General features: G+C 38.8%; 1 protein-coding gene across 2 annotated transcripts in view; it reads right to left on the reverse strand.

The window, feature by feature from the left end:
• The window catches only part of PDSS2 (decaprenyl diphosphate synthase subunit 2), a 112,494-nt gene extending 90,423 nt beyond the window's left edge, over positions 1-22,071 (reverse strand). Inside the window, exon 1 of one of the 2 annotated variants that reach the window (XM_058836852.1) lies at positions 21,624-22,070. In XM_058836852.1, the coding sequence (XP_058692835.1) occupies positions 21,624-21,850 (227 nt within the window). In that variant the 5' untranslated portion in view covers positions 21,851-22,070. Of the gene's footprint in view, positions 1-21,623 lie in introns of both variants that reach the window. The other variant, XM_058836853.1, reaches the window with a different exon arrangement.
• Positions 22,072-22,350: the final 279 nt, after the last annotated feature.

Here is a 22,350-nt window from a genome sequence, read left to right on the forward strand (position 1 = left end):
AGGGAAAGCCCCCTGTCTCTATGGCCCCAGGGCTTTCTTTACTCCTGGCCACAAAGCAATCTTCCACTTTTATCAGCTGGTGTTTCTCTCTCTGGCTGAGTGAAAGCTGTATCAGAAGAGTGGCACTACACTGGAAAAACAAATTCAATTTTAGGACATTCACTGCTAGCAGTATTCCCACAGACATGAAAAGAGTTAAAATAACGATTAAAAAAAATTAAAAGATAATAAAAAAGGCACTTCACCTAGTTAGCTCTTTCTTTTACAATAAAAGACAAAGAGTGGAGTAACGACACAAAGGAGCTAGGAGATTAAACCAAAACCCTGAACTCAGTCCAGGTAGTCTCTTTCACAGCTATGAAAGGAAGAATAATTCTATTTTGTCAAATTATCTTACCAGAGTTGAAGAGAAAAATCTTTTTATCTCCCTCTATGCTCTTGCTTTGGAAGAAAAGTATCAAAATGTTGACTATTTAAGTTGCTACAAAAGGACCCTACTGCATGGATTTTTTAAAATGTCACTTCACTCACTGCAACCCAAGCACAGCACAGAAGTGATGACTACACATGTACAGCTTACAAGACTAATTATTGGTCCTAATAATGTCTAGAGCAACCTTATGAAATTCTCGCAGTTTGCCCAGTAGGTTCATCCCTTAATAACTGACATGATGTGACAGACACTCAGCACAATGCATGAGGATTTGACTATACCATTCCCATTGTGAACACTAACTCACTGTTGCGCTCTTGAAGGCTGCACTGAAAACCTTCCCCACCTTGTCATTGTGAAGGACTAATTACATCACTTAAAATTGAGAGGAAAACTCTTCTAATCAAGGATCAACTTTGGCATCTGCCCTCCTGTTCATACTAACCTCACTTTTCAGTATGCATGCATCCACAAGCAAATTATTTTCAAAGAAAATCATTCAAATTAGAGGAGAACTTGGGCCAAAAGTACATCTGTTTTCATTACAAGAACTTGCCTAATGGAATTACTCTTATCCGCAAGCCCTTGGAAATAAATTGAGAGAGAGCTTATATACACACATAAAGCTAAAGAACAGTAAAGAACAGTACACGTATCCTTAAACAGTGCAACACCTTCTGCTATGCTCAAACTGCTTTAGTGATCTGAAACAATTTATTATTTCTACTTAAATCTAGCAAGCAACAACAAATAAATACTGATTTCTTATATACTTTTAAAATATTCAAAAGAACTTTTCTTTCTACAATGAAGCAGAACAGGTATCACATACTACAACCTGCTGTTTGAGACTGTTCTTTATCCCTGCATGATCTCTAAACACCAATAATAGTCTAAACAAAGATGGAATCAAAACAAACAGGACACAAGTGACAATGAGAGTCCGCATTATCCTGCAGATTAAAATATACAGGCACAAGAAATGGACTGGTGCTTCCATGTAGAAACATCTCATCACTCCCACTCTCTGCTTTTCAAATGTGAAGAATGACAAAGTGCCCAATGGAAGTGCCATTCCTGTAATTTGTCCATTTAGCATCAGCACCATTTCTACACATCCTTGCTTTGTGATAATGCTCGATCTACATCAGAAGTTCACTTTCACATTTTATCATGTTTTATTCTATATAAAAAAAAAAAAAGGGGGCAAAATAAAAATTCATAGCATTCCTTGGAGAACTCAAAGCCAGGAGCATACTACTTCAATATGCATTATGTACAAAGACTGCACGTACAATAAGAAGCTAAGATTTCTATTTGTTTACTTTCCTCTGGTGGCTTGCAGGAGCAATAGCTCACTTCAGAACTTCATTTTAGTCTGGTCCAAGCAAAATAATTCTTAGAATTATGAAATATAATACTAGGTTAATCAGGCCAGAGAAGCATAATTTTTCAATAACATGCACATGTAGCTCCACTATAGCTTTTTTCTTTCTTCTAAACAAGCAAAAGCTTACTTTAGAAGAAAGTCCTTACAAAGTAAGGCCTTTCCTTTTCTCTGGTCCTGCTACCTTTCTGGCTTTCATTATCAGAACAGCCTCATGAGTAAAGATACTCTTTCAATTCCGAAACCACTTTACTAACCCAGCTTCTGTTATGCAGGTCTTGGTGCCCCTTCTCTGGTGGTGCATTTATCTGGGAAAAAATATGTACTCTCTTTTTTAAGAGAAAGATTAAGAGAATCCCTCAATTCAAGTTCTCACAAGACCAACCCTGTACGCCTGACTTATGTCTGATCTCAACTTCTATAGCAGCAGTCTTCAATGGACTTCAGGTATTTCCCTCCCATATCCACTTCCCTACATGATCCAAAATGATCCAGTCATACAAATAAAGTGACTGCTGAACTTAAGATTCAGTAGGGATGCCTGTTAGACCTGAAACACTGTCAGCAGGCATCATTCACCTCCCTCCTGCATAGCTCCTCAAAAAGGCAACCATTGAACTTACACAGCACAGGATGCCACAGATGGTGCTTTCTGAAGCATTAATTTCCCTATGCTCATTAGAAAGGCTGACCACAGCAACAAGCTTTGATACAGACATTTACATAGTAAAAACTAACTTCTGATAGACATGTCAACACACAGGCTGAAGCTTTCGTTCCCAAGTCCATAACACTCCAAAAATTGACATGATTCATTTTCCACATACAACAGATACCTACCAGAAAAGTGCCAAAGAAGGCTTAAGAAGTTCTTAGGCCCAAAGGGACCTACATGTCTGGTGAGACCAGTCCTGGAAAACGTCCTGCTACATATGGCTTTCATTCCAAAGGGCTCCAGTGTGCCAGAAAGCACGGCAAGCAGCCACGGCTTTCCCTCTGCAGCTTCCTGCAGCCTTTTACACATGCTGAACCCCAAACGGCAAGAACTCTGAAGACTAAGAACAGACACCTTAGTTTGGTGTTTTGCAGAAAGTCATCATAGAAAGAAAGATCAGATTCGACTTGTGGCAGCCAGTGCTGATGGCATGACACACAAGACCCTAAACCAGCTGGTGCTCCAGAGGAACTGCAGGCTTTGTGCCCAGGAGTATCACATTACAATAGTCAGGAGAAAAGTGATGAATAGATAAGTAATTGAGGTCAGCTCAGCCTCTGTCAAGGGAGAGTTTTCTGTCAGGGAGAGGCAGGAGAAAAGACTCTTTGTGAATACTAAACTCTTGTAGAGCAGATGGGGACGCTCCCGACAAAGCCACATGCCAAACACACGGCAACTTTGTAAGGCTTAGCAATTTTCCAGATACCATCACCATTATCATCTCCATCTTACCCACATCTGGTTTCAGCTTGCATTCCCTCTTTCCCAAAACCTCAGCTTTGATTATTCTTGGTTGTTATTTATATCCTATCCTTTCATGTATACATCATTTGCCTACTGCCAACACACACGTCTAAAGTCAGCTTACCTCCTGGCCTGTAGGGAAAAGAATACCTTTCTAATACCAGAGACCTAGCAGGGGAGCTGCAGATTTACATCTTCATTTCTATTATGCACCTTTACACAAATATCTGGGGTGGAGGGAATCGGAGGAAAATATTTAGAGTCCATCACTCCTCTCTGAAGAGACAGCTTTCAAAAAGGAAGGACGGCCAAAGAGCCAGTCATTCCAAAAATGGTTCCTAATGGATGTGTGTTTTTACATGACTGATACTTCTTTCAAGAAGTGCAAAGAAAGAAAGCCTGGTTAAGCCACCTGCTACAGCAGAAGCAGAAAACAAAATGTGTGGCAAAACCTCACGACATGGTGTATTCCCACCAAACCTAATGCTGCTCACAAGCTGAAAACGAATTGACACATACATTGTTATGTAACTCAGCATGACAAAGAAACTGTATTTCTTCAGGTTTTGTTGAAGGTGACACTTTCTTCTGTTCTTACCAAACACAGCAAACTGTCACTCAAATTTGTTCTCTGCTCTCCCTGCCTGTTCCAGCAGTAATCCTGCAGATGGCACTAGGGACTAAGAAATTTCTTTCACATTTTCCTTGTCGGAGGTCTTTTACTCTTTATTCATTTCTTGTTCATTGAATTGTACCATAGAACTCACCTTCTAAGCATCTTGATCACTTCAAATCGATAAAAATTACCCTGTCCTCCTGCTGCACCTTTAAGATCTCTTCAGAAATTTCCAAAAAAAAAATCTCTTTATTCACCAAATATTAGGCATCTGTAATAGATAGCATAAAATAATGGATGGATAACACCAGTAATTTAAATAAAATGGCATATTTAACAGAGAAAACAAAGCCTATTATCTACACATAAGACTGAATAACAAACTCACCTAGCAGACAGATATGTGATTTAAACTAAGGATGGTGCGCTGTTGCTCCATTGAGATACCCAGAAGATGAATTAATCCAAATTTCATCTTTCATGCTTTCTATGAAGCTATTCTGATAAAATTTAAAATTCACTGTTTCCATAATCATCTGTGGCTTGATTATCTCACAGGATGCAGCAGTCTCATCTGAATTGGAAAGATACTTTTCTTCTTGCTCAGTGCACCTTTTTTAGCTAGACAGATGGTACAGCAGTTTCAGAGCAGAAAGTTAAGTATCTGACAAACAGCTGGAAGATTTTAAGCATCCCACTTACCATGTCTGGGAGGGCAGCCATTCTCATCTCAGCTTATCTAAGATTCTTCAGACAAGGTATTTAAAAAAGAGCATTAAAATATGTGCAGTTCCTACAGCAAATTAAATTTCAGAAAACATATAGAGGCAACTGGGAGTGACCTCGGCTATCCTTAAACAGAAAATGGATCTGTAATCTTCTCTTTTTATGGCCAAGACAAAACAAATTGCTAAAATATCCAAGACATACTTGACACCTATCCACCTCACAAGGCTAGACAGCCTGTGAAAGACAAACACATCCTTTCCTGCACTGATCTGTACATTAACATGAAATGATCATGAAATAGAGAAGGATTGCTCCTGCCAGATGCCAACAGTTGAGCTCCACTACTGTCTCAATCATTGAGTGAGGGTGTGAACAGAGAAAATCTATACAGAAACCCGAGTTCATTATTTTGTTCTCTTCATTGGCTGTTTGCAAAACTACATTCATAAATGAAACCAATGTGTAGTAACAGCAAAGAAGGACAACTACAATACGCAAGGCCATTCACCCCTATTTTGGATTCAAGGAGAGAAACAGAAAACTGTTTAAGCTTTTTCATTTCGGTGAAAAGAGAAACTAGCAGAGAGTTGGAGAAAACTCAGGTGGTGCTGCAGAGTTTAGAAGCTCAGCTGGTACTTCAGATGCTGAGACAAGTATCCTTACAAACTGCAAAGGGAAGAAGTCACCTCTCCAGAACAAGGCAGCCTTGTTAAGGAACCTAAATATCATGCCTGAGAGTGCACAATAAACCACCTTCACCACTGAATTCTATCAAACAGAAAATGCACCCAAAATGAAGAAAACACCTCTTTTTTTTCCTTCTCCTAGATCAGGGGGATTACATTAGTTCACAGAAAGGTCAGACCAACATCATACACAGCCAAAGCACAGGAGTGACAAGCAGGAGCAGGGAAGAAAAGAGCATCACCTCTTGCTTCCAGCAGCAATGGCCAGCAGACCAACTCAGCTGCTTGTGAAACCACAATCCAAGACCTCTCTGGCCAACTCTGCTTCTTGCACTCAACACAACGAGCCTTAAGCCCCTTGTTAAAACTATCCTACTGCATCACTTAAGGGCCAACCAAAACAAAAAGATCTCTTGCATGCTTTCTATGCAGTATATCCAGAAAGATTTTCACTTAACAAAACTGTTTATCTACAAGTTTCTCCTGAATCATTAAAAAACAAGCTCAAAAAAGTATTATTCATGTTCTTGTAGATGCAAAGAATTTCTTTTTATTCTGCCTTAATTTTTTTCTCCCCAAAAGAGGCAATTAAAACTCAACAACAGTACAGCAACAATGAATATATCTTCTGTATTAATCTTATACAGAACAAATGGTCCTGATACTAAACTGAGAAAGGAAAAAAAAAAGGTTTATTTATGAACTGAAGTGTCAGTGACACAGTGATAGACACAATGGCCTGACACAAACAACATTTTCCATAATAATCCTCCATTTCAGTATAGCTTTCATCTGTTGTTCACAAGAATCACATTTCTTTGTGTTTTTCTTGCTCTCTCCCATTTCTCCTCTTCCACAGTTTTGAACCAGAAGATTGATGAGCAAGAATGTAATAACTAAGGCAAAAATAAAAAGGAATAAAACTTATCAAAGCCCATTATAACCAAGAACTTCCCTTGCCAAAGGAAAAGCTTTACAACAGTTTTAAGAGAAAGAATTGTTACAAGAGCCAATACAAGATTTCAGATAAGTATTAAATCCCTCAGCAAATCATGAGTCTAAAATTGAAATAACTACAAAATAGAAAGCTAATACAACAAATATTTTCAAGTCCCAACCAACTAGGAAAGCACTTCCAATTCCTGCATAAAGGTGTATATGCAACATGCTAATACTTGGTCATTTGCATGTTCAGACACTATCAGGACTTCTGTATTTTTAATTAAAAGGTTCTTCTTCCCTATACTACTACTAGCATATCACTCGTATTTCTTTCGAATCAAAAAAAGTTACATTGCATTCCTTTATGTATCATATGTTCTCTGATGATTAGTATGAAAAACACTACGTATTTCCAGCTTTACTTGACAGGTACCTGCTGATGCTGAAGAAAGGCTGTCAGACTGTGTATGCACAATTCAGACATGCACTGCAAGACAAATGAAGTTCATGAACTGCTGTCCATAAGGAGAGATGCTTGTCCACTGAACTACATCTTTCTGTTGTTTTCAATTTAATGTTATGAAAAGAGCATGTATGGTTCCTAGCTTTCAAAAGCACTATACAGCCAAAAACCTCTTGGAACCACTGGAACGCTCTGGATACAAACTGGAATTGTTTCATGCAACTTTAACAACCTCACTGTGATGAGCCCTCAGTGTGCACACACTCCACCCTGACTCCTCTTCAATCTGACTTCTGTAACATACACCTCTTCCTTTTCCTTCTGAAATCTGTGGGTTTCTTAGCCTCCGTGACTCCTTCCTCCCTCATTAACTGCTTCTCTAATAATTTAGTGGTAACATCCCAATTCCCCACTCACTAGGAAATCTGTCAGGAGGCTTTTCCTTTGCTTGAAAATCTACCTTGCCCCTGGCTTGGCACATTTCATCCAAACTGCCTGGTGTTCTTTTTGCCATTATCAAGCAATCAACTGAATCAACTTTTGCCAAAATTGAGCATCAAACTTCTTTCCCAGGCAACCTTATGCTTTTTTTCTTATTCTCTGTAACATATTTCAGCTATTAAATGAATGCAATATCATTAATAGCAAAGTAGATAACTGCCTATTAAAAAAAAAACCAACAAAAAACCCAACCAAACACAAATAAAACCAAGCACCTTTCCAACACTTTCATCAGCAAACAGAAGTCCGCATCTAGTGCATTCAGACTATTTGCCTCAGGCAAGCAAGACCTCTGCCTGGTATGCTATCATTATTTTGTGCTTTAAAAACCATCAGTGGGCCATGCACCCTTAAAATAGCATAGAATATTGTTACCTGGAGATTACCTTCTGCCTCAGTCTGAAAATGTGTTAGGACCACTTGTGCATGAAGCAAAAAAAAAAAAAAAAAAAAAAAAAAAGAGGTTGGACACAATTTTCTTTACATATGACATACACAAATACTTTCTTTTTCCAATATCATAGGATGCCAATAAGAAGTTCCCATTTACATAGCATTATGACTTTGAACATGCCCATAAATAATGCTACCACTAAGCAAACTGCATTTATTTTTGTTAATATATATTTATATATATATTTATGTATATTTATTGTTACATCCCAAACTGCATTTATATTAATAACCTAGTAATATTGAGTTTGTAACAGCTAAAACAATCTTATATCATTTGTAGGGAAAAAAAATTAAGCATTTTCAGAGTTAACTGCCAGTAGTGTTTGAAAACAGAAATTCACAATAGCAGTAAAAATATAAACTAAAAATAATCACCAAAACAAATTTCAAAAAATCAACAGAACTGAAGTTTATTAGTTGTATGACATCACTGTTAAGTTCCAATCACATGCAATTACCCACATTTAAGTTTTCATGAGCTTTTCAATTAATTTTTCAGCTCTTGCACCCCAGTAAACAGAGGTTCCAGGCTAGGACACTGACTTTTTTTGGCTCCCCAGGGGGATTTTCACAAAACACTGACTGGGAAGCAGAACATGGACACATGGTTCTGATCTCAAGGCACCTGGGGCATTACGCTCCTGCCATGTTCTGAGTCCATACCCCAGTGCGGTGCTGTGCACATCAAGTTGCCACAATTTGCACAGGAAAAAGACCTGCCAACAGCCACGCAGACAGAATGCAGAACCCAGCCTGAGCCAGCCAGCACTTGAACCATTGAGTGCTGGGAGAGCACACCAAGTTCAACAACTCAACTCATCTAACTTAGCATCCCACTTTCAAAAGATACAAAAAATGAAAATATATGATAAAATTTTAATTACAGGATAATTTTGCTCACTCACATTGGCTGCAGGCATTGAAATCTGGTATTCTGGAACATTATTAGGAAACTAAAAATACTTGCATATTTAAAAAAGTATGACGATGGGGATTTTAAAAGAGACTTTTTTAATGATATCTCTCCCATAAGATACTGTAAGAATGTTCTCACAAAAAAGTCTTTGCTAGAGGCAATTTCTCCTCCCTCTTGTTCTTCAACTAGCCTCCCAAAAAATTCTTTCAAGTAATTAACACAATTAAAGGCATAATGATGAAAGCCAACTTAAAAAATAAAAAGAAAAAAGAAAGAAAGTAAGAAAAGGGGAAAAAACAGTTCAATGGCTGAACTCTTTACCCTGCTTTATTTTGTGAATGTATTTTTTACTGTAACTTAAGACACTACAAAATAAATTGCAGCTTGGCTACAATAGCCACACATGGGAAAACACAATTTAGGTTTGTTATTCCCTCTTTTTCATAAATCAGTTCCGGGCTCAGTTGAAACACATGCCAAATATGACCTAAATGTATCACATCTTCAACAAGTAATCATACACGAGAAGAGGAAAATAAGCATTGGTTCAATCCCCACAGCCCACAAGCCAACGATTAAGTTACCTTCTTGTAATTGTATCTAGCTATATACATACATGAGAAATAGTTTAAGCAAAAGGAATATGTACTGAGATCAGGATATGAAACTAACACCAATAAACCTGGCTCTGTATTTTGTACATTTTCTACAAAATGTCATACATCCAGTTATCAGTGCATCGTTTGGTTTTACATTAAATTTCTGTGGTCCTCAACGACTTCAGAAAGCAATGTATTTCAATACATTATGTCCTAATCTTTCTCTTCCACAGCAGACAGGAAAATACGTTTCTGGTGATATCTCCTAACTGTCCAAGCTGATCCCTGAAATGCTGGACACAAACCAGAAATCAAGAGCAAAAGAGCAAATCAAGACTTGTTCAACAGAGCAGCATACAACAGCCTATTAGAGAATTATGCAGCAAATATTATCCCTCTCCACTGCTAACACAGTAAAAGCTCCTCAGGGAACAGCTTAACTCACCTGTAACTTAATTTTAAATTTAAAGATTTAAAGCCTGAAGTAATTAATTAAAATAATTTAGATCTCTTGTGAAAGAATAATTCATCAGTCACAGGGGAAGAATTTAAAATTCTTCGCATCAACAGATGATGACGTTTTTGAGGTAATCTAATGCAAAATTCAATTTTTACATAAAATTACATCAGGTATGGAAACATAATAGGCTACCTATGCCATAACAAGCCTGCAGGCTTCTGCCTTTTGTGTCTCAGTAACAAAAGGAAATAAATATTCAATGTTTTGTGAATTCATAAAAATCATAAAAGGGAAATTTAAAGCTAAAAAAGAGCTAGCTCACTCTTTCTTTAACTCTGTCTAGAGCTAGACTAGCTCTGAAATGTCTATTTAGCACACAAATGAGGAAAGGGATTTCCATTCCTGATATAGAAGTGTGAAAACATCTCCAAATGACTCATAATAAAGCTAAGACTAAACATGTATAAGGTCTGACTATCTCCTGTCTTTAACAATACACATTTGAAATTATAAAACAGATAAAACTTGCACAACATTACCCCCTAAACTGGAGGTTTTTTCAGTTGTTTGGGATTTTTTAAACCATATAACTACACTCTCACAGGTATTAGCAACACCTTCACAGGTTTCACATTTACATTACACTCCATAGCATGGCAACATTAATTCTATGCAGATTTAAAGTACTAATTTGTCTTCAAACTTCTTCAATGTATTTTCTTGTTTCCTTAATGCTTACATTTATTAGGGCTTGTTTGTTTGTCTCCAGATTGAACACATGGGGGGGAACAAATCTTGAGAGCAAAGACTCTATACAACATAAGAGACTTTTGAATGCCTTTGAAAAAGAAAAAAAGATTGAAAATTGTTTCATGAGGATTAGTGACAGTAGTTGGTAAGCATTTCAGTTATTCATGAGCTTAAGGAGATTTTCTTCACAATGTCAGGACAATGGTTCTTCCTCTTAGTAACACTCACTGTTACGGCTCCTTGTCTACCACTTCTTTTACTACAGCCAGTGAAAATCAGGACAAAGGCTTAAATGGTAGATTTCCTAAGGCAAACCAGTGTGTACATGCTTCCCAAACTGCTCAGTAAGACTTGTTCACCCAGAGCTCCATCACGTGAGAACATGAAAACAGCTTTCAATATTTAATACCTACATGCACACCAAGGTAATCTGAAGCACTGGTACCAACCAAGGACAATATATTAATCCAGACTTATTCTATTTCTAGGAAGTAAATAATTTAGCAATTATAACAGAGGAAAGTAAGAGAAAGGAAGAATTATTGCCAAGAAGACACCTCAACTCCTAGTTGCAATGCATGTTCACATCTTAGCAGCTACCTGAAAAAGTTTTTTTCTACATTAACTATTAGGAAGACGGTACATATGAAAGAACACTGGGGACTGAGGATGAGACCTGTGAAAATTAGAAATCAAAGCCCTCAAATGAAAACATATTCAAAGGAACTAACTGCAGAACATCCATGCAGGCAGGGCAAGACAGCCCATCCCATTTCTGCTTCCACGCTTCGAATCCAACACAGAGCTACGCTGCCCACCACTTGCATTCGCAGAGTTCTGGATGTACACTGTGATTGTGAGCTGCTTGCTTAAGAGAATAAGCCTGGCTCAGCCCCAGGGAGCAGCTCCCCCAGGCTTGGATTACCATGCACACAGAAGTGGAGGGATGAGGGATGCACATACTCCCACTGTGAATCTCACAGTTGCTCTGGGAAGCATCAGAACATTGTGCTGCAGGATGGCATCCACCAATGGTGGAAAAAAACCCAACCTCTTGAAGCTTCATTCATGATTTTTGGCTACTAAAATTTTATCATTCCCTGGTAAAAGACTTGGAGAGATTCAAGGGAACTCTTAAAGTCTTGGAAGTAGAAAAGCAATCAAGAAGGTGAATTTTTGGTTAGTTCTTTATTTGAAAATAAATTCAAACCAGGAAAAATTAACTTCAGTCCTCTCAAACTGTCACAGGAATAAGGATGACAAAAAAAAAAAAAGTATAACCTCACACATCCCCTCAAACAAACACTGTGTGTTAGGACAGAAACTCCAGCCCTGCTCCCCCACAAAAATCCACAGGCAGAAATGTGATCCCAAGTGATTCACGAACAAACAAACAAGGCCATGTTTCTGTTGCTATAACATAATACACAGTATTTTTTTTTTGTCTCTGACATAATTTTTATAACCTTATTTTGGAACCTGACTATTTTAAAACATGGTTGCTACAACACGTTATAGTCATTACATGGCTTCATTTCCTACTTTCCAACTGGCAAGACTACTTGTTTCAGTTTTATGAAGTTATATCATGGACAAAAGACACGTAAAATATACTGTAAATTCTAGAAGTAGAAACTCCTTTAATGCCTTCCATTCCTTGAATAAATGTGAATTGGATGGAGGGCTTCCCCCCACAATTACTCTAAAGATCTCCATACTTCTACTTTTCTCAAGTTTTCTGAACCTTATTTCTGAAAATGGTCTTTTCACGTTATTACTCCTGCTGAGAGATGACATCCAATTTCTTTCAGAGCCTGTCAATGACTCCCATATTATGTAAACTTAAAAATAATCAGAAAGTGACAAGTTCTTCCAGTGGACATTAAAACATGGAATACAAATCTTCCCTTGTATTTCTGGTTTTAACAACTGGGGATGAAGAACAGATGATGAACTGACCCATTAATGCTTCAGCTTCACTTCCATGAGACAACACAGGTTTGGGGAAGACTTGTTTTTCTTGTAGATTAACTTTTAATTACTGAAATATAGTCATACCAGATAGACCACATTCAGAAACCAACTTCTAAAAGAAAACCAAATATGAACTTCATAATGTAGCATTAACATCACCAAAATTCTTTTAAAATATGCACACAGTATACCTTCATCTTCATACACCACATTAAATAGAAAGCCTTTGGGAACCAGAAACTGGAAAGTCACTGGGGTAAAAACTTTACCCTTTTATAATAAGCATGAACATAAGATGCTTATTATAATGCTGATATATCAAAGGAACCTTTAGTTTCTACCTTATGAAAATATATGAATTTCCATAATAGAAAAACACAGTGGTTCTGTCATATTCAATCTCAAAGTTCAACACTAATTTAACAGGAAAACAATGGGTCTTTAGGAAAAAAACCCACCCAGTAACAAACGCATGCTAGCATGGTCATTTTTCAAATGTGCAAAAGAGGCGATTTTTCAACTTGTAGTTTTGCTTGTGTATTTACAATTAACAACTGTAAATACAATTTTCATTTAGCTCTTAACAAGTTGAACTGTCTTTTAAGTCTGATTAAAAGAAGTCTTACCAAATCAGCTAATTATGGTGCTTCTACTACTGGCTAATCATTCATAAGACAACCGGCCACAAAGAGTGTTGGCATGGACCATTTACCCTCAAATTGCCTTAATCTTTGCATTTGCAGGATGGGTCTACACAAGCACAGCCTGCTACAGACCCAGTCCTATTTTATAACTGAAACACAGAATCTTTCTATTTATTTTTTTTAAGGTGCAATAGGTAAGCTACTTCCAGGAGCAATGAAAACAGTGTAGACAATTATATAGATGTATCGACCCTTTGATTATGATTATTTCATGGAGAGTGCTGAACAGGCAGTTAATGGAAAAGATAGCTGTCATACTTTGCACTTCGCACCACGAGTGTGAAAATCTAGAAAAGAAATAATGGGAGCTGTAAGGGAGAATGATTTTTTCTTTAAAGAGTTTAGATTCTATAAAACTAATTAATAGTACATGTTTAGTGGCAGCTATCAAGTCAATTAATTCATGCTTATAGGATCATTTAACCAACAAATCATCAAAAAGAATTTCTACTTGGTCTCAAAAAAATCTCCTTCTAAAGGCAGTACTTTTTGAAACAAATTAGAGATGAAGGCTAAAGGGCTTTCCTGTTCATATTTTTTACTAGAAAAATAAACCTGAGTCAGTGGTGCCAAGGTGTATGACACCCTTCCCTAGCTGGGAAAAAGGAGGGGAACAAAACAAACCAGATGTAACAAAGTATAAACTTTCATTTTATTAAGAAACAGAGGATTACCTTTAGCACAGAAGATTACCTTTAGGACTTTGTTTTTCTCCAAAATGGAAGAGCTGCCATAGAATAGAACCAGCTAGTCCTATTTTGAAGAAAGGAACTGGGGGAACGAGAAAGGAAATGAGAACAACCATCACTTGTAATTTATGTGGAAAAGAAATGAGAAAGATGAATGCAAAAGCTGGAGCTCCTGATGTTTCATTAGGAATATCTGAGGATTGAAGAAAAGATGACTATGGCTCACCTGAAGAACCACCAGCAGGCTGAAAAGGTCCTAGAGTTTCTCAGTAAAATAAAGCATTGAGGCAAATTTCTAAGCCTTATCTATCATTATAAGTAAAATCTAGGTATTTCACAGCATGTGTTTGATAAAAGCTCAAATATAATGAGTCTCAACAGTTTTCCTTTATGATCAGGGTTTCTTTCCTTAAATAAAATTTTTTCATACAGCAACAGAGAAGGAAAAAAAAAAATTCAAGCTAAAGTGATTGTCAATCTCAGACAATTGGCAGGGACAATTCAAGGACAGCAAAGCAGCTACTAAGATTTTAAACTTATTTTTTGTAATAGATCCGATTTTTAAATTCACAGTGTTCCTTTATAGTCTGTCAGGTTTGTCTCTAGCAGGAGTTCCTTTAGGGCAAGCACTACAGACTGTCTGCCTACCCTGAGGGAAACTAAGACACTCAGATGTGGGGTAAAGGAAAGATATTAATAATTTAAGACAGTGGTCTGCCACCCCTAGGACAAAGCAATAGTGTAAGTATGGAAAGATCTAACTCCTGAGCTTACATTTGTCCTCCCTGAACTTGTATTTTCCTCAACAGATTTACAAAGTGCTGCAGAGGATACAGTGTTACCCATGGTATTTGGAGGAGCTCTGAAAATGTTCATGGTTAATGACACCTCCTGCCACTGCCAGGACCTCCAAAGCAAGGAGAGAAGTCAACTAGGAGGCTCCATCAACAAAAGAGGCAGCACAGCAGGGAAGAACACTATTTGTAAGCTACAAAACACAGACCTCGGAGAGAGAAAAAGCCCTGGGTAAAGTACTTTTTCCGTTATTCCTGTAAGGTAAAGAGGTTAACTTACCACTGCCAAATAGAAGATTCACTGAGTGAAAACCACTTCCAGTAACCCAAATATTAATTTTGATTACTCTTTGACATTGGTTCTCATTTTCATTTTATAGAAAGGCATATTTGGCAACTCTCTTCAGTGTTAGAGAAAGAATTATTTTGAAACTATTTCCACTTATTCAGTACTCTTTTCCTGCATTGAGCAAACATTGACCTAACAGTCAATCACTAGAACATTCAACTCGGTATTCAATATTCACATGCATTATAAATCAATTGTACTTGAAAGCAGGAAAGAACAGATGTGAACTTTAAAAATTACCTTCATTTTAGGCTACTGCATGCCCAAAGTGAAGCAAAATTTTCTCTAGGTGTGGCATACTACATCCTTTCAAGACTGAGTGAGTGGCACTTGCATCTGGGCATTATATATTCCGTTTCTTTGTCACGTGCTTGAGAACCCAAGCCTAAGTACTCCCGCAGTCTTTCATTTAATCAGACCGAGTTGTACTGGAAATTCTCCTAAAACTTTCACACTCCCTATGCAAAATATCAGAAATTATCACTATCATAACAGCATATTAGTTTTCACTGTAAATAATTCCATCAGAAAATCCCAAACAGAATCACCACCTACTGAGTATACTTTGTTTACAAAGACCACCCTACATGTTGAAATAATACATTCTTCATAAGCACAGAAACCTGGATTTAACATAGATATTTAAATGAGAATCACTGCAAAAAATCCAATTATTCAAGAGAATTTAATTTGAAGCCTAGCTTATGCATCTTCATACTGCAGATTTCCTACTCGATCCTACTTTGTTTATGGTAGCAAAATAATGAGCAAAACTAAGTGCTGTACTATACAATTAAACATCCTTTACATAATTTTTTGCACACAAATACTATGAATGAATGGCAAGACAAGAACTCAGCACCACAACAGCTGAAAACCCATGATCCTGACAATGGCAACTTTGACTTCCTTGAGATAGGATTTACTAATACAATGAGGGAGTATGTGTGGATAGATATCTAGTCCTCCCATTCTACCTGATTACGACATAAAGGATGAGTGGGACCTACAGAAATGGATTCTCTCTTCCTCTTAACTGTACAAGACAGTATTAAGTGGTGGCTGACTGAGAACCATACTGAAGGCCACTGGAACAAGAAATAATACAGAAGTAATCAGAAGGAAATTTCAATCCATATATGAACCTGCAATGGTTTAATTTCTTTTATGTCTTTTTACCTTCCAAAGTTAACTTTACCATAATAGGTCTTTGTGAGTTCATTCAGCCAAAATACACAATAAATCAGTTTTGGTGTCTAGGAAAGGTTTACTTGATGGCATGGTAACAGAAAACCCTAGGGAGTACCAACATTTCTAAGTTATGTAATATGATGAAGGTTTTTCAAGTCCATCAGAACTGACTGGGAGATAGTCGCAAAACTTAACTTAGCTGAGAGGGGTAAGTATTCCTTGAAAAACAAACATTTCTTGATGGGGTGAATCAAACCAAGAATTTAACTTGGTGCTTCAATCCACTGGAGCTCTCCTGAAAAGCCCTGTTTCCATCAGCTATACACAATGCTTAGGGCAATAGTCTTCCTGGACAAAGCCAGGTATATAAATAGATATATATACAGATATATATAAAAATATATAGATATATAGACATAACCACCATTCTATTTTGCAAATAGTATCAAACATATCATGCAGGAAAAATACTTCTGCATTTCTGACATCACTACTAATACTTTCTGCACAAGTGTCCTGAATGCCAGCTGGGGGAGTCAGTGATTCCAGGAAGTCAAACAGATCTGTGCAGTGAACATAGGAAACGACACTGCTGCCATATCATTGCTAACTTTACAGGCATTCTGACCACAATTATAAAAATCACCTCTCTCTACTGCAAAAATATTTTTTATGAAGTGTTATAGCAGGCTGAAAATAGAATAAAATTTAGTGAAAGCCAATGTGTTTTAACTTCTAATCTGGCAATTGCAGGAGAAGGACTTTATGACCCCACGCCCGTTATAGATTAAGCAACTCGGTAAAACTTGAAAGATTGTAGTAGAAGCTCAGCCTTGGCCAGACCTTCTGCTTATCATCTTCAGTGTCCAGCTGCCTGCTGTTTTCAGAGAAAGGTACCTCATTAGCCACTGTCTTGTAAATAGATGCTATCATTTTTCTGGCTCAGAAAATAAAAATTAATTAACATTTGAAACAAGTCGCTAAAAAACTTGTAGTCACTCACAGCAACTTCAATTATATAAAAAAAAGACAATTTTAAGGTCATCTTTCTGTTAAGACAAAATATAAATTGGCAATAACAATTCCATCAACAACAGGCTGGAACAAATGCCTACGTCTATGCTGAAACCGGTCACCTGCGTAGGAAGGCAGATGCACGCCACACCTGGAGTTACAAGATGTGTTACCAAACTAAGCTATCTCAAGCTGATAAAGAAACAGAACTACCAGAAAGCCAATGTTATCAGACATTTTAAACAAAAAGCATGTCATCTTGAAAGCGCTCTGGATCTCATTCTTGGCCCTTAAAATGCCTAGGGATCTACACTGACCGGGCTGCAACAGAACAAAGACTGGTCTAGCCAGTCTTTTTACTTCTGTAATAATCCAGGAAAACTGTAACCATGTCTACTTAAGCATTTATCACCAACAAACAATTCTGACAGAACTAAAATATAATCATTCCTCCCGCAGGCTAATGAGAGAATGGCTGGAGCTAAATGGTATCCCATAATAATTTTACGTGTATGAATTGTTCCATTTCATTTAGTTGTATTATAAAAGTGATGCATTGGCCATAACATTTACTGTTTACAATCTGCAGCAAGCTAGACCCTTCTCAAGGGAGATTAAGTAATCAAGAAAATGTTATTCACACTATGTATTTGAGAAAAATAGATCACTGTGCCAATTACAGACTCTTTCCTATACTAAGAAGGATGTATGCTAGCCTAGAAAGGAGATGGGAAAAAGTCAGGAGATTTGTTTGCTTCTCAAGTGAATAGGAAGTCATACAATCATGCATTGAAAAGGTTTTGCTTTAGCCCAGCAAAGCATGAAGAGAAAAAAAACAAGAAGTGCTAGTTTTGAGTAGCTGCTGAAGACACTTCATCAGAGCATATCTTAAAGCTCTGAAAAACCATACAGCGACTCACAGGACTACAAACAGAAAGATCCAGAAGTAGTCAGATTGCAATTTTGTTTCCAGAGTATCCATGAGAGGCAAATTTTTTTTTTTTTAATGATAGCATTTCTTTAAAGTATTCATTGTTAATATTGCTTATACACCATTTTCCACTGAAAGATCATAGTGATCGATACAGGCTGCAATGAATGAAGTGCAACATCTCCAGAAAACAGATGCTACATTATTCATTTCACAGATAAGTAAATACAAGTATGAAAAATTAAGTGACTTGCTCTAGTCAGAGAGCCAAAAGCACAGCTGTGAATCTAATCCAGATACCCCAGCTTCCAATGATCCATTAACCATTAGACATTAGCCTTTCTTAAACAAAATGTAACCTTTTCCTCACATTTTGCACTCCTTCTAACAGGTCTGGCAAAGCTAGTACAAGGGCTGTTCACATAGCTGACTTTTAAGAAGCCAAAATGTCAGAAATATAACAAAAATTAATAAAATACAAACTCAACTTTACTGCACGGATTACAGAACTCCCAAATCCATCACTGTAGGGCTCAGTTAGGCATCTCTGTCCTCCTAAGAGGAGGGCCAGCAATAGCTCTCAGATTTAAAGCTGCTGGCCAGGCACGAGCTTGGTAGGAGGTACCAGGGTCACACATCATCCCAGAACACCTGCTGCAGACCTGATTCACAGCAGGCACACCCAGGAGCTGCCAGTGCTGCATCCGAACAAGAGGAAGAAATGGATGGGATCATCAGGGAAATGTATACTGGCCCAACAGCTGTTTCTACACATGTCCTGTCTCACACGCACAGATACCTTTCACCTGCCTTCTTCAAGACTCTCAGCACAAGCATTGAATTGCAACAGTCTAGAGAGCCAAAGCTTGGCAAAATATTAAAAACACTCATCCACACTCTGGTTACACTAAAGGCTTTCAGTGTGGTGGCAATTATGTCCTATGCTGTCTCAGCTCAGAACTTATTCCATGAAGATAAGCATTGGTAGAGAACCCTCTGCTTTAAGAAACCCCTAACGAACTCAGGAAGGCTTCAAAAGCTAGCAAAGCCTTTAGGCATGAAGGGAGGGTAGACACAAAACCACTGATGACAAAATGCTACCAGTCAATGAAGGTTAAAGAAAATTGTTTAGACTTGACAGCAAGCAATCAATTTGACTGTCACCATTTCTAACCTCCAAAATAAATGAGTAGAAACTTGAGAAACAGCACATGCAATTAATCAATTTTACAGCACATATTTTTCAGTTGTTTCCACAAATACAAAAATCTCCTTAAATATTGGAGTACTTCTCAGACATATATAGCATTTACTCACTCAGAATCTCAAAGATGAGAGTTCCAGAATATATCAATCACTTAAGTATTAAAAAAAATAAATCAGCAAATAAAATATTTTAGATACCCATGCTTTAAAGCATTTGTCTGAACACACAACAGGAAACCTTTGTTACTTTTTAAGAATGAGTAATGAGACAGATTAAAGGTATTCAAAAAAAATCCTAGTATTGAAAAATCATGACCTGTTTCCTAAATTGCTATGATAGGTCAGGGCACAGATCTCAGACGCAAAACTAAAATCACTCAAATTTACATTGAAACATACAACACTTAAATTTCAGAAATAAATTATCAAGATTATTGAGAAAGAACACGGTCAAATTTCACCTTATTGCAACATTGCACCATAAAACAAGGTGAGCAAGGTACAATTTGTGCATTACTGTGGGTGTACTAAAGCTTGTCAATAGGATATTAACTCTTCTTATAACACAAAGGTCAAGGCTACTGGAAACCATTCTGCAACAAAGCCCTCGGAAACACAGTGAAACCAAGAAAATAAGAAGATTCAGAACATAAGAAGATTCAGAATAAGGGCACAGGGTTTCAGTTTTATGTGAGTAAACAGTTCTTCTTTCCAGCACAACACATCAGCTTAGTAGTGTACTCTGAAACATATATGAATTTTAAAAATTAGTATCTTTAATCCTGCTGAGCCTGGGCATGACTATATTCCTACCAGTGTTCCACAAGCCACAGGCTTACAGAGTTAAGCCTGAAGCAGCCCACTTAAAATAATAGAAAACCCCAACAAACCCTTACATCACAGCCCCACCACAAAATTTCCAACCATGCCCCAAAATACTGCTTTTAAATTTAATTCACAAACAAACCAGCAACTACCACACATGGAGCAGGCACTCTAAGGTTCCACTTTAGCACTGCAGGTCTCTGTGACACTTCTATGACTGCAGTGCAAACTTAAGAGCCCAAATACATTGAGCTTCACTTCTCCTATTCCCTCCATTCCATCAACTATACAAAGACAGAAGAGCATTTTCTTCACATCCCTCCTCTTTGTCATAATATCACAACCTTCAGTTATAAAAAGTTCAACAAAATCCCCTCCACCACCATTTTATAAAGTCATGTATTTTCCATTTTTATTAATAATTTAATCTGTTTCTTCCAGAAAAGTCCACTTAAGGCCAATGTCTAAATCTCCCTTCCTGAAAATCATGTTTCTTTAAAAAAAACAGTTTGTCCCTTGTACTCATTTTGTTCACTCAAGAAAACCAGATTTAGAGACAGAGAGCTTGAAAAACAAATCTTGATTTTATACCATTACAGCACTGTGGATTTGCCAAGGAGCTCTAAAGAGTTACAATTTCCGCTCCTTAAAAGAAAAGCTGAACATCCACTTTAAACAAATGCTCATTTTTGTCTTACACCTGTTAAAAAATACTGTGCATACTAAACTTGGATTCTATTAATGTTGCTCTAGCTGCAGTTACAGCAAACACAGATCTATCAAACAAAAACCATAAAAAACCCCAAAACCATACAAAAACCACAACCAAGACACTCAAACCTACAAACACAAGTCTTCAGAAAACTGCACTTCTATTTTTTCCTTAATTTTGGTAAGCGTCTGGAGTTTCATTGTATAAAAACCCCACTGCCAACCAGTTCTTGTTTTACAGTCAAAGAAAACCCTGCTCAACAATCCCAATTTCTGTTTATTGGCAGGAACGCAAGACTTCCATTAGTTTGCCTTAAGAATGAAAGAGTGGATAAACAGCTTAGCAACTCTAAAATTCTCAACAACACACAAAAACTCGCAGCTCCCAGCTGGATAATCCCAAACACTTGCTAACAAAATGCACAGTTCCGAGCAGTGTCATTCCGAGCTTTTGAACTGAGTAGTCTCTCTGCTTTTTTTTCCTTGTTTCCCTTGACACATAGCTCCTAGTTATAAAGAAAATACGTAACTGTTAGCGAGGCAGCCGCGCTTTTCCGGGGAATTTTTCTTTTTTTTTTCCCTCCCCGCACGGGGGAAGCGCCGCACGTGGCGCCACAAGGAAGGAACTTCCGAATGACAGCGGATAACCGCAGGGAAAACCTGTTGCGGCAAGGAAACGAGGATCCCGGAGCGGAGGCGAAACCTCCCACCCCCGAGGCAGCCTTTCCCTGGGGACACCCCACTCACGGCACGAAGCCCAAAACTTGCCAGGAGCTGTGCCAAGGCTGCCGAGGGCCGGGAGCCCCGCCGTGCCCCCGCAGCTCCCACCAGCGCTTACCGGGCGGTGTCGAGCAGCGGGTGCTTGGTGCCCACCAGCTTGCGGACCTGCATGGCGATGTTGCTGAGCTCGTCGCTCAGCAGGCACCGCAGGCTCATGAAAGACGTCGGGTACCCCACGATCTTCTCGGCCTCCGACACCACCTGGCTCCAGGGCGGGCCGCCCGAGGACAGGCATCGGATCCCGCCGGCGCAGCGGACCCCGCGCCGCAGCAGGGCACCCCACATGCCGCCTCCCAAGGGACGCTCCGCTCTCCCGCTACGAGCCCCGGCGGGGCCCCACACACCGAGCAGTCGCGGACAGGTCCTGCTGCCGGAGGAACGCCCCGGCTGTGCCCCGGACGGCCCTGCCCGTGCCCCGCGTCCCCCCCAGCGGCGGCGGCGGCCGGAGCGGGCTCATTGTGCCCTGGGGGCGGCCATCTTGGGCGTCGCAAAACACGGCGCGCCGTAAAGCGAGGGCGGCGAGGCGGGGGCTGCTGACGGGTGCGCTGGTGTCCTCAGGCAGCGAGCTGTGCCTGCTGTCCCCTGCCCTCAGAACCCGCGGGGATAAAGCGCTTCCCTACTCTGCGCTTGTTGCCTTCCAGAGCCATGGCAGAGGGTTCCGCTGGAGGGGGAACGCTCCCCGCGCCTCCTCCCGGCTGGTTGAGGGTGTCCCACAGAACGGGATGTGCTCTGCCTGTGCCCAGGGTTGCTTCAAGGACCAGCGGGGAAGAGAGGTCAGGGTCCCA

Source organism: Poecile atricapillus, chromosome 3, assembly GCF_030490865.1.
Source record: "Poecile atricapillus isolate bPoeAtr1 chromosome 3, bPoeAtr1.hap1, whole genome shotgun sequence".
Classification (NCBI taxonomy): domain Eukaryota; kingdom Metazoa; phylum Chordata; class Aves; order Passeriformes; family Paridae; genus Poecile; species Poecile atricapillus.